Source organism: Opisthocomus hoazin, chromosome 4 (genome assembly GCF_030867145.1).
Source record: "Opisthocomus hoazin isolate bOpiHoa1 chromosome 4, bOpiHoa1.hap1, whole genome shotgun sequence".
NCBI classification, from domain to species: domain Eukaryota; kingdom Metazoa; phylum Chordata; class Aves; order Opisthocomiformes; family Opisthocomidae; genus Opisthocomus; species Opisthocomus hoazin.
Window position 1 is genome coordinate 55,755,565 of NC_134417.1, and position 13,046 is coordinate 55,768,610.

General features: G+C 44.0%; 1 protein-coding gene across 2 annotated transcripts in view; it reads right to left on the reverse strand.

The window, feature by feature from the left end:
• Positions 1 to 13,046, reverse strand: part of CREB5 (cAMP responsive element binding protein 5) — a 255,855-nt gene that overhangs the window by 4,574 nt on the left and 238,235 nt on the right. For both annotated transcript variants that reach the window (XM_075417436.1, XM_075417435.1), the window contains 3 exons: positions 7,787 to 8,110; positions 1,850 to 2,077; positions 729 to 837 (listed from right to left, as the gene is read on the reverse strand). In XM_075417436.1, the coding sequence (XP_075273551.1) occupies positions 729 to 837; positions 1,850 to 2,077; positions 7,787 to 8,110 (661 nt within the window). The remainder of the gene's footprint in view (positions 1 to 728; positions 838 to 1,849; positions 2,078 to 7,786; positions 8,111 to 13,046) is intronic.

The window sequence follows — 13,046 nt, forward strand, 5'->3', positions numbered from 1 at the left end:
ATTTTTTCTCTGAGCACTGTTAAAAAGCCAGATGCATAGTGATGCAGAGGAGACAGAAATTGGCTCTTATTTTAAGAGAATGCCGCAATTTAGCAAATATTAGCCCGGAGGCTCTTCTGAGCCGTTCTAGTGCCAAGCAAAGAATTTGTCCCTAAATTACCACAGTCCTAAAATGCATCAACTAGCCAGAATCGATTTAACGTTTCCATCAGATGAGATTTTTTTGAAAAAAAAAAAAAAAAAAAAAGATAAGAGTTAAAAAAGAGCTGACAAACCTTGAAAACCTGTGCCGCGCCTGGCCTGCGCCACTGTCAGAGCGCAGTACCATTTTCGCTGGAGGGGACTGTAATGTTTTCCTTTTTTAACTTCCCTTTTGAGAGTTACTTTAAGGTGCTGGTAGCGTTGCGCCCAGGAGGACTCTCTGCAGGTTTGGAGCTGTGAGTTCAAGCGGGATCCTCCCCAGGGCAGCGAGCGTCCATCCGTGTGCATCTCCTTGCGGAAGGGAGGGGTGGGGAAGGCTAGCTCTGCTGGGTGGGATGGAAACCAGGGCTTTCGGGGGTTTGAGCGGGGCTGGATAAATAAGGGCAGGAGACTGGACGGCTCAGATGGTGTTTGAGAAGACAAGTTCAAGTGATAATATGACCAAGAAGAGGTTTTGGAAGGAAGAATTGGAAACTTTGCTTTCCTGTGAGGAGTGTGGAGGCAGTGCAAACATACCAGCTACTTACTTAGATATCCTTGCGATTCTTTCTGCATAGCTGTTATCGGACAGTCTTTATGTGTTAGCAATAACTGTTTCAGCTGTGCTACCTCATTTTTCAGCATGGAAACCTCGTTCTAGAAAAGAAAGAGAGGACTTGGTTTGCCACAAAGCTTAAATCAGGCTCTTCTGCAAAGTTTAAACCCAAGAACACAGACAGTTCTCTGCAACTTCGGAAAAATTGAGCAAAAATGGCACTCAGTGCTCATGTGCTAGGTTTATGCTAACACTTGTCCATGACATTATTTTAGAACTTCTTCTGAAGGCAATTTGGCTTCCAGATTTGATGACATAAACTGACAAATGAACTAACTTCAGAGCACCAGAGATACTTGAGGCAATGTTTTAATCCACTCAGGAAATACTCTGGCTCTCTGCATCAGGGCAGGGGGCCAGAACCATGGGGGCAAACGGCAGCCTGCGCACTTGGGGGCACAGTGGCAGGGCTGCTGTCACCTACGGCGTGTCACCTACAGCTCTGCTACAGCTGGTGCCTGGGTGCTGCTCACACCTCTGTGTTTGGGTGGAGGATGTTCTGGGGGAGTGCCATCACGTGAATGGTCCTTCTGCTCTTGGCAGCGCACAGGCACACTTCTGGACGGGGCAGAAGTACTGTGCCCACCATAAGAAGGGCATCACCATAAGGAGGGCTTTTATTGTATTAATGCAGGATATTTTCATCCATTTACTTCATTCTTTTCGCTACTGGTAGACTGAGCTATTTACTCTCCTATCTCGCTGGCTTTGAATGAGCATTTAGCTACATGCCCTGCTCTGAAGAAGTGTTTTACAGCCGAGTTAATGGCACTTCCAAGAAAAAATCCCCACAAAAAGCGGTGACAAGAAAAGAAAATAAATACAACTCTGTCTAGTGAAGGCTTCTAAATCCCAAGACAGCTTTTTCCTGGCTTATCCCGCTAAAATGCAATTATTTCTTTAATTGAAGCACACACATCTTGATTAATCGACCTTGATTATGCCCGCGCTCGGGGCCGGCTGTGCTGGGGCAGCCCCGAAAGCGGCACCGCCAGCCCCTCCGAGCACAAAGAGCCCCTCTGTGTCCTCGGGGGTGCAGACAGTGGCTCGCACCTGAAGCTGCATGTTTGTCTGGGTGAGCTCTTCTGCTTTCTTTTCCAGTGACATCACCCAGACCTTCCTCTTCTGTCTGCAGCGCGTGGCGGCGGCTCGGTTCCTTTCCAGAAATTTCCGCCTCCTCTCATCCGGGTCTTCGTCCACCACCCTCCTCCGGCGACCTCCGGTCGGCTGCGGCGGCTGTATCGTCTGCGTGGGCTGCATCTGCTGCGCCGCTGGCGAAACCTGGCGGGGAAGAAGAGGTTTGGCAGAGGGTGCTGAGGGGGGGAAGGTTACGGAGGGGGACGCTGAAAGAGGAAGGGAAATTTCACACCCTCCTTCCGCTCCCCGGCGAGGTCTGCAGCAGGCACAAGGCGAAAGGCTGCGCCAGATGCCACTCAAATTAGCTGCTGGCAAATCCTTACCATGGGCAAAGGGGAGATATTTTTGAAACGATCCTCTGAATATTAGTAGGGAAAATATTTTCCCCCTTACAGTTAGCTGTTAAAAACATTCACTTAGGTACCTTCTCTGCCACCACCTATTTCAAACCTGAAATGTCAAGTTTCTCTCAGCAACTGTTTTAATCAAAGCAGAGGACTGTAGTGGCCTTATTTCTGTCTCTCTCTTTTTTCTTTTTCCCAATTGCCTCCAAAATTTTAGGACATTTCTATTTCACAGGCTCCCCCGTCTCTGCCTCGTGCTTTACCACCTATGGAGATGGGAGCTGCAGGGTTCTTTGCAGAAGAGTGCAGCTGGGAAACTGCGGGCTGGGATCATGCAAGGCCAGCAGACCTCGGTGGCCCTCCGCTGGGGGCAAAAGAAAGGGTTTAGGTACCTGAACTCCAACTTGCGTTTTAGTATCCCTGCACTCCATGGAGGAGGGATATTCCCCTTCTCCAGTGTTTCCATTTGACCCCTTTGGACACTATGCTCCATTTTATTCAGCAGCCTGGCTTTGACAGTAGCGGCACACCACATCCAGCCCCGCTGCTACAAAACTATGGAAAAATACGTATTTATGCTTTTTCAAGTGCAGGAGAGTATTGACCCCGCTCCTGAGAGTAACTGGCCAATGCCATTACAGAAAAGGTGCGTAGTGAGGGCAGCCCCACGTAGTCCGTGCTCCGACTCCTGGGAGGATGAAAGACATGCCCACATCCCTGTCAGGAACCAGCATCAGACTTCACCTTCAGCTGCCTGGGAGCAGCCAGCTTTCGGACTGCTCTCCTGCCTCCCCGCAGCACCCAGGCCACGGGCTCTGGACTGTGCTCGGGGCTCAGGAGCCCGACCCACCGGTCCCATTGCTCGCACCCAGCTGGAACTGGAGCCGACACTCACGTTGCTGCCGCTGCTCCAACACAGTCTGGAACAGTCTGGAAACTTGAACTGTTGACTCAAAATTAACCCTCGTGTTCTGGCAAAAGCCCAAACCTCCAAGGTGCTTCCTTTTGGCTCCAGGGAGTGGACGTACTCAGTGCTTTGTCAGACCGAGCCCTGAATTTCAATTGCGGCAATTAACATGTGTTTGCCTAACACCTCTGTCTGTCTCAATTAAAACGATACTATCGTCTTGCGAGGTCGCTTTTCTGTCTAGAACCTCGCCACAAACTGCGAAGAAGTGTTTGCTCCCTCTCCCAGCTGACTTGTGTCAATTAAAGTGGCAATTTTATGTGTAATTATTCTGTGCATCTGATAACGCTTTTCACATAAAGCTGAATTTATTCCCAGCTTTTTGTTGCACAGTCAGGGAATCTCTCTCACAGGAGCAGAAAACTGTTTTAAAAAAATAACCTTCTAAAAATAAATATATCACCCCGCGCTTTCTGACTGGTTTTTAAAATTTGTATTAAGTCCTTATGTTTGCTGGTAAAATCTCCAGCCCTCTGTCCACACCAGGGGTTGGAGTCCCAGGGCTACGGCAGCTGCTCCGCACAGGACCTCTGGCCAGGAGATCGCTGCCGAGGGATGCCAGCTGCTCCCTGTCCACTGCGGCCGGGCACGCCTCCTCTTCAGCAAGATGTCTGAGCGCATAGGCCTCAGAGATCCCTTTTAGTGTCACCACCTCATCAAAGGCCTTTCATTTTTTCACATACAACACCTCTCCGGATTTCAGAGATCTGTTATTTATGTTTCCAGACACCAAACGCTTTCTTTATCCCATTTCTCTCCTTTTTCATGCAGCATTAAAAATTCTTGTTTCTTAACTCTCTCCATGGGGTCTGCTACACAGGCAGAAAACAGTAACTCTAGATTTCTCTTTTTTCTCTTTCCTCTCATATGGTTGTTTTCTCCTGAATAACTAATGACTCATTTTGTTTTCAGAATCTGCCAGTCAGTCTTGGGCAGTCAGAGCGCATTTTCAGAACAACACAATCTTCTCTCCATCTCTGGCAGATATTAATTATAAAGGTTGCCATTACATCACTAATAATGTTACGTGAGATAATTCACTGTCTCTTAATAGATAACTCTTAACCCTGAAATCTGTTGGGTTATATCTTAGTAACTGTCTAAGCATCATTCTCTAGCAGGAGTTTGCTGCCCTGCCTAGGGGTATAAAAAAGAAAATGAACATATATTAAAATTGAGGTTAATTTTTTTTTTTTTACAGGATGATAATCACATATCCATAATGAAGACAAACGTACGACAACTAACAGAATGAAACAACATACAAACCCCTACTCTACTAAAGCTATCACTCTCGCAAATTTGATATGAAGAAACCTTCAGGGGAGCAACACGAAAATAATAGCATTATTTTTGTAGTATTTGAGGCAACAAATCTACAATTTGATAAAATATCTGTCTTTCTCAGAAAGATACCTATCAGAAGGTGATTTCTACTTTTATCCTTGATCCAATACTTGTCTCTGTTCTTTGCAACTTACCACAAAACTAATACCCATTCACTCATTCTACAAAAGCATAATTCATGGGCTCCTATGTATCAAAATGGTAGCTGAAAAGCATGAAACAAATTTTGACATTACACCAGGGTGTGGCGTAGACCAACATCAGTCTCATCATGGGACCACATGGCTCACAGCGGCATGGACCATGTCATTTGGCAGGTGATTTGGAATGGAAGAATCTGGCTCAGAAGAATAAGGAGGTTAATAATTAGTAAAATGCACCATAAAATTAATGTCTGCTGGAGCAAGCTGACCCCAAAGAAGCCATTACCATCGGGACTATGGATGAGCTTAGAAAGTAATAACCATGTGGTTACTACTCAGCAAACCCTTCTTTTCTCCCCAGTAATGCATCTGTTCAGAAATCACTATTGCCTTTGCACCATGGGAGCAAACGTGGCAGCAGGAGCTCTGCTGCCCCGGGAAGCTGCTGACCCTAGGACTCCTACTCCATCGCCCTCTGTTCCCAATCCTCTTGGCAACACTTACACCTATGGACAAGGTGAAGACCTCCTTGATCCCTGATGGGCCCATGGACTCCAGTGACATGCTGGGACACAGGGTGGATCTGACACAGCTTGGTGGCTGCCAGTCAGCCCACCTACCCTGGTGTCTGTATCTCTTCTTGCCTGACTGCGAGTCTTTTGGGGTGCCTAGCTAACAGAGAATAAAAGCTGTTCTAACTAGAATAAGCATAAGAAAGACATGGACCTGCTCGAGAAGGTCCAGAGGGTCCAGAGGAGGGCCACAAAGATGAACAGGGAGCTGGAGCGCCTCACATATGAGGACAGACTGAGAGAGCTGGGGTTGTTCAGCCTGGAGAAGAGAAGGCTCCAGGGAGACCTTATTGCAGCCTTCCAGTACTTAAAGAGGGTCTACAGGAAAGCTGGGGAGGGACTCCTTATCAGGGACTGTAGTAATAGGATGAGGGGTAATGGTTCTAAACTGAAAGAGGGTAGATTTAGATTAGATATTAGGAAGAAATTCTTTACACTGAGGGTCGTCAGGCACCGGAACAAGTTGCCCAAAGAAGCTGTGGATGCCTCCTCCAGGGAAGGGTTCAAGGCCAGGTTGGACGGGGCTTTGAGCAACCTGGTCTAGTGGAAGGTGTCCCTGCCCATGGCAGGGGGGTTGGAACTAGATGATCTAGGAGGTCCCTTCCAACCCAAACCATACGATGATTCTATGATTCTATGACTCAAAACCAGCTTCAGCAGCACAGAAGTTAAGAGGAAGAGGCAGCCGTAGTGCACTAACTCGTTGCTCTTATCCTTAAAACTGGGAGGTTTGTTTTATCTTGTACCCATGCCTTCTCCTCACCTGTTAAAAGTGGTAATATGGATGTTTTGCAGTGGTGCTCTATAGTGTGGTATCTGACTCCATCACCTGCATGAACATGTTTATCCTCCCTACCCCTCGATGAGGTGTCAGAACTATTACCCTCGTTTTAAAAGCCTGAGAGAGGTTAAGTGACCTCCTCCATGTCATCCGTGGAGTCTTCAGTCTGCTAAGCACAAATTCATCCTTACTCTGTCACGGATCTCCAAGACAGCCATCAGGTTACTTTTGGGTTCTCTGTTATGAGATAATGTCTTTTTATTGGAGTTTTTAAACAACTCCAAGGAAAATAACTCATTTAACAGATGGGAAAATAATTGAATTCACAAAGTAAAAACTGAACTAAACTTAGGAAAGCTGCGGACATCCTCTCACAGGGGAGTCTGCTGCTCTCTTATTTAGACTGTTTCTCTAAAGCTGACAATTCATTTTACATTAGCAAATGCTTTAGGGAAATCCCATGTGCTTGCAGCCTCTACAATAAGAAAGCTAGATGTTAGTAAATAGTTAATGTTGTGGGACACTGGGATGTCAGCCAAATCCTCTCATTTTCTTTAATGTTTACTAAGAGCTTGCCTGAAAGGCATTTGCAAGCAACACAATACTTCACAGATTGAACTTCTTATGGCTGGCACTCCTCTGTGTCCTCAGTCTATGCACTGCCCATTTGTCCTCCTTAAATTTTCTCCCCTGACCTGACATGACATGTTACAGTCACTGCCCCCAGAGCTTTATTTTTCATGTGCGATCCTGATGAAGAAGCCTATCATCTTAAGACATTAATAGAATTCCTCTTAAAAATGGCTGCTGAAGCCCATGCTCACTAGTTCATTAGTTCAAGAAGCATTCCGTTCAGATCTTGAATTATCTAAATTGCTGAAGCCAATATATCTGGTTCAAAAATGGAGACCTCCACCTCATTTGATGGAGACATTCACTGAGTTCTCATCACCTGAACCCAATTCAAAATTGCCTTCCCGGTTTAAATCTTTCTCCTTGCACTAGCTTCATCGTCTTTTTCTCCTGACACAACATCCACCAACTATCGCCTGCACTCAGCTAATCTTGGCTTTCTCTCATACTGCACAGCTGGGGAGGAGCTATCCCCTTTGCAGCATCTGGATCTTTTTTCCTTTTCCTCTAAGTCAGTGTATCTTACCTTAAAACTACCTCTACTATCTCCAGTTTTGATAGAAAATAAATAGTTCATTAAGTTTGGTGAAGTTATTTATTTACACACACTTCTTGCTTTGAGTGTGCACATGAAGTGCCATTTCACTTCACTACAGATTGTGTTATGTATTTCTGTAGGTAGAACACATACAGCTCTTTCAATTTTGGCCTGAGAAGTTTAGGTTCAAACACATTAAGCAACATATACAACATGCTAATCTCCATAATAAACCTCATCCATAATATGTGGCAATATTCAGAGCTCAGAGCACTGAAAAACCTTGGAGCTCCTTATAAAGTAAGATATTACAAATGTCTAGCAAATTAAGCAGCAAAACAAGTTGTTGCTTCACTCCGTTTTCTGAATAACATTTGTGCTTCTCCACCACCAGCAGCAGACATTTATGAGTAGCCTGAGGGGCTTGTATTTGATGAGACATGCGTGCAAGAAGAAACAATACAGGGATCAGGCTTTAACTCCACAAAACAGCAAAGCTCAGCAATGCAGCACGGCATGAAGCTCTACCTGTGCTTGTCCGCCGGAGTGCAGCGGCGGGTGCGGCGAGGTCTGGTGATGTGCTGGGTGCGCGTGAAGGTGCGAGTGGGAATGGTGGTGGGGATGATTCTGCTGGTGGTGAGGCTGAGGATGAGGATGGTGCGCCGGATGCTGGTGCTGATGCGGGTATGAGTGATGAGGTGGCAGCGTCTGGTGCTGATGAGGATGTGAGTGCATATGATGGTGTGGCGTCTGGTCCTGCCGCGAGCTCATCATTTCCATCATGTGGCCCATGGTGTTCATATTCCCATTCGACATGGCAGCAGGATGATGAGTCAGCGCTGCCTTCAATCTCTGGAACAGAACAAGGCAGAAAATTCAACATTCATACATGATGACCTGAGCAATCAGAGTAAGATTTTTGCTGTTGTAGAAACGGTGCCTTGTCCTGTGTTTTGAGATTTATTTAGGGTTTTTTCTTGCTCTTTCCTTGATAAAAGGCATCTTATTTGAGTTTGAGAAAGAACATTCTTGGGCTCTGATCTAGTTTTACACTGTAAATATGTAAAGATATAAATGTCTGAATTTAAATTTAACAGTTACACATTGCCTACTGTGCTGCTGAGAAAAAATAACTGGTTCTCATCCTTTTCTCTTTGGCCAGCTCAGCAGTGGTAGCTTCATCAAGCTTGTATTCTTGCTACTTTTAAAAAGGAAAGTCTGATTAAGATAAAGGTGAAACAAAGTTCCCCTATTGTTTTTACTACACATATTATTTTAAAAACTCATTGATAAATACATTGCATCGACATGTTTTCCAAATTCAGACTCAAATATATCCTACAGTTATACTAGCACCCAACCTGGTCTTTCATCAGAAAGACAGGAAAATAAGGAGGGTGGCCTCAACCTGACCCTCTTTCTTTGCTGGAAAGTTCAAATGCCTGCTGTGTTGTTACTGCACGCTAATCCCACTCTCCGTTTTGTACTCCTCATGTTGTGTACTGTCACTGGATTAGGCCGTGGATTTCCGACCAGGGCAAAACTCTCCTTAATATCAATGGAATTTGTTCATTTTTACCTGAATACCACCAAAGGGCAATGGGAAGGGCTGCCACATTTTGGACTGCAGGATAGGGCCCTTGTGTACTAAAGCTATACCTAAAACACAAAGAAAAAAATGTTCCCTTTCAGCGCAATTACAGGGTCATCCCAAAGCTGTGAGCTGTACTGGCATACAGGCACCTTGCTGGTGTCATTCTACCCTCTACTGAAATTACCAGCGTCCTAGAAGAGTGTGCCAAAGGCAGAGCCTCACATATGTCAGCTAGGAGCAGGGTTCCTTCCAAACCCACAGAAACCTCCTTGGTATCCATGGTTCATCTTGCTTAACACAGAACATTCTTTATAGGCAGGCACCCAAGACTTCTTTACATTTTTTAAGTAGTCAGTGTAAGCTTGGTTTACCCTCACTGATGCAAGTAATTATTCAGCAGAAAATAGTAAGATAAAAATTAAAGGAAGGAGGTCCATGGTATCACTTGATGCCACACTAGCCTGTGAATAACCACCCATCAACTAGCTCATAATTCATTATCCAACCAGAGGACATAATGAATAGCAGATAGCTCATCAGTAAGAGATGCCACCTATAGACAGCCAGCAAGAAACAGCAGTGGTATGAGGAACAGAGGTGTGCCTTTCCCCATAGCAGATACCTGCAGATCACAGACGATGGTAAGAAGATCCTTCAAGCCAACATGGCTAAAATCTTCCAGTGGAGGAGCAATGACCAGACTGAATACATTTTGGTTTTGTCTTTAAAGCAAAGACAGTGACTGCCAGGACACTCAGAAACTGTAGACAGGAATTTCTATCTACTTTATATTGAAATAACATGTGTCTGTGCAACTCCACTGCAAGGCCACAGGTAAAGGCTCCTATGTTCAAAGCTGCTACACTACTGTGTTTGTGCACCCTCAAGTGAGGAACAAATAAATTCTTAAGGAGAAAAAAAAAAGAAAAATATTAGAGAAAAAAAGGTTGTGGAAAGCAAAAATAAGTAAATAGGGTCAATTATCAAATATCACCCTCAAATTTTGGTATTCTATGTGCTTTTGCAGACTTCATGAAGGTCATTCCACCAAGACACTCTAATAGAACCATTAATCCAAATTTAGTGGCTAATTTCACTAGCGATCAATTGGCTGAACAAGACTTTTTAAAAAAGGATACATTTGCAAAACACAGCAGTGCCTCAGTTTGCATGAAGGAAAACTAGACAGATGACTTTTAAGAAGTTGCCTTAAAAAAGCCCACCAAGCTATGACGGCACTATGCCATGTGTCACAACTTGACAATCTTCTCAAAAAGAGATTGAGGCAACTACGGCAGCAAGGTTAAATACCTCCTTCCCTATATCTAAACGGAGAACAGAGCTCAGTCTAACACCAATAGCAGTAAACCATCCTGGGTATAAAATGGGGGATTTAATCAGCTATTGTCCTTAACATTTCCAAATTCAGGTGCTACCCTGCTTACTGCAAGCAGCTCTTCACAGTGCTCAGAATAACTGGTGTTATCCAGCAGTGTATTATGAAAAATATGGAAAACAACACACGAATAAGTCGAGTAATTCTGCACATCTTCTTCAAAACTCATTATGACCTTTTTCACAGGATTGAGCCAGCAGGCAGATCTAAGCCAAAGCACCAACAAAAGTTGTCGTTACTTTGTTTTCTGAATCAAAATGCAAAAAAAACAAGCTCTCATTAGCCAGCAGTTTTATGTGATGAATATGTAACAAAATCTACCAATGTTATATTTGTCAAAGGTCTCTGAAGCTGAACTACAGCATGTCTTATTCCAAACTGCAGACTCATAAAGCCGAAAAAAAAAAAGGAGGGAAAAACTTAATCTGCGAATAAACATTTTTTTTTTCAGCTGTAAAAACTGTGGCTTATTAGTGTGGCACGACTTCAAGGAGAATAAATTATTTTGTTTTCTTTCCATAGCCCCTTCTACCACATCCATTTATTTGAGATAGCAAATCAAGAGAGACAGTGAGAGGTCTGACATGCAGCTGGTTTCAGTCAACAGGGGTCATTTCCATTTGGTCTGTGTATTTTACAAGCTCCCTGTTCACTCTTCCCAATGGGAGGGTGGGCCAGCTGCCCTGGATCCCAGTCCTGGTAAAAAACCAGCTCTCCACCTCATCCTGTCCCAGTGCAGCAACAGCCATCGCCCGGCCCTCGCCTCCCTGAAACATTGTGCTTAGATCAGCTCCGCAGCGCAGCGGCGAGAGCCCTGCCTGCACACGCACCGGGAGCAACGTTTCTCTTCCATCACCCAGTCGCTGCTGCCCATCAGAAACATTTGGGGAATGATAAACTTTTTTTTTTTTGCTCGGTCTTCACCCAGATCAGTTATTTTGGATGTTTTAGTTAGAGCACAGGGAGGGAGAACCACCAGAGCTTGGGGAACTCTTTGCATTGAGTATGTGTAGAGCTGGAAGGGCAGGCTGCATTTTTGTTACTGTTCGTTTTACGTGTGCTAACTGCAAACAGTTGTTTTAGTTTAGTGCAAATAAAATGCGATGGCATCAAAACTGAGCTTACTGTACTGACCACTTCAGCAAATACCCTCTAGAATGCAACGATAACCCAGGACCTGATCCAGCGGCCGTTCAGTTTTTCAGGAACAACACGACTGACTTAAGAGACTGTGGGTACCTGGTACTACACAAATCGGGGCTGAAACAGAGGACTCTCTACTCAGATCTGCTCTCACCCAAACCCAAAATTTGAGCTAACCTCAGTGGCAGTGATTTTTAGGGCACAATCCCTCTTCTCTCTCTTTTACAGTGCAATTTTCAAAAAAATCCCCACCAACCTCGAGTTCCCACTCAAGCCAGCTGGAAATGCAGGTGCTCATCTTACCTGGCTTTTGGCCCTTCACTGATTATTTTTCTTATTTCATCAAAATAACATAGCGACCAACATCAGCTACAGCTGATTTCCATTTGATCATGACATTTCCATTAATGGCTGTCAGTGACAAAGGCAACATGAGAAATCTTTCACAGAGAACAGCCTGCTTTGCCTCTGGTCGAGTGAATAAAGAAAATTCCCTTTTGATCCTCCAGGAAGCCAGAAGCACAAAAACTCTCATCTTTGATGCTTAGGAGGAAATAGGAATGGTGAGTATTAGTGCTCCACAGGTACGAGTGTTGTGTCCCCTGTACTATTGCTCATGACGACACCCCTAACTGACACATTTACTCTGAAGCCACTCCATTGAAAGTTATATGAAGTTATCACCTCAAAAAAGTTGTCATTTTACCTGGAATATTGTTTTGTTTAGAAACAGAGAGTTTTCACAGTGCTTCCTCCACCTGAAGCCTGACATCATGCTGCAGTGAATTGCTTGATGTTTCCTTTCATCAACATAGATCATCATTTATTTGCTGAACATCTTTGGGCAAACCCTAAGTCTGCCAAAAACGGGCTACAAGCATTTGAGACCATGAATGAAAAATAGTATCAGCTTCCCTAACACTTCTGCAGTTCAGCATCTTGCTGCTTTCTAATTTTTCTCTATCATGACATGTATTTCAAGATTGCCTTGGGTTTTGCCCCACCTTTCTTTCTCCAAAATTGCTAGTGAAAAACAGACAGCATTTTTTTCTGTTTGTTAGAAAAAGGGAAAAAAAAAAATAAACCTGTAAATTTGGAGGTTGCTTTTTCCACAACTGAAAACTCAAATAATTCGGGGATTTTCACATGTATACAAATATTTATAACATTTATAGCATGTTATATTTATAGCTATACATTATGTAGTACAGCAGGCTATAAATAATATATGCCATAACCTGTACATGACAATAAACTACAACTTTCTCCCGTATATGACAATAAACTACAATTTTCTCCCATTTATTCCTCAGTGCATAAATGACAAAAATCTCCTCTAATTTTATAGATGTTATTACTTGGGCAGTCTGTGCTTGCATTATACAATAAGCTATTATATCATCCTGTTGAATTTTAGGTTGGGACAGGTATGGAGTCCTGGTTTTGAGTAGGATTGAACTGTTCCGAATAAGTACGCATTGCTGCACTTAGAAAAAAATGTCTCTTCCCGTTCTGGTCTGCATGCCCAAATCCCACTAAATTAGAGAAGAGACAAGAGCAGCTGTAGTATCAGCTTAATGTCTGGTATATTCTTATCAGGAGATTATATCAGGTCCCTGCAGGCAGATGGAGTATGATCTCAAAGGTATTTTCTT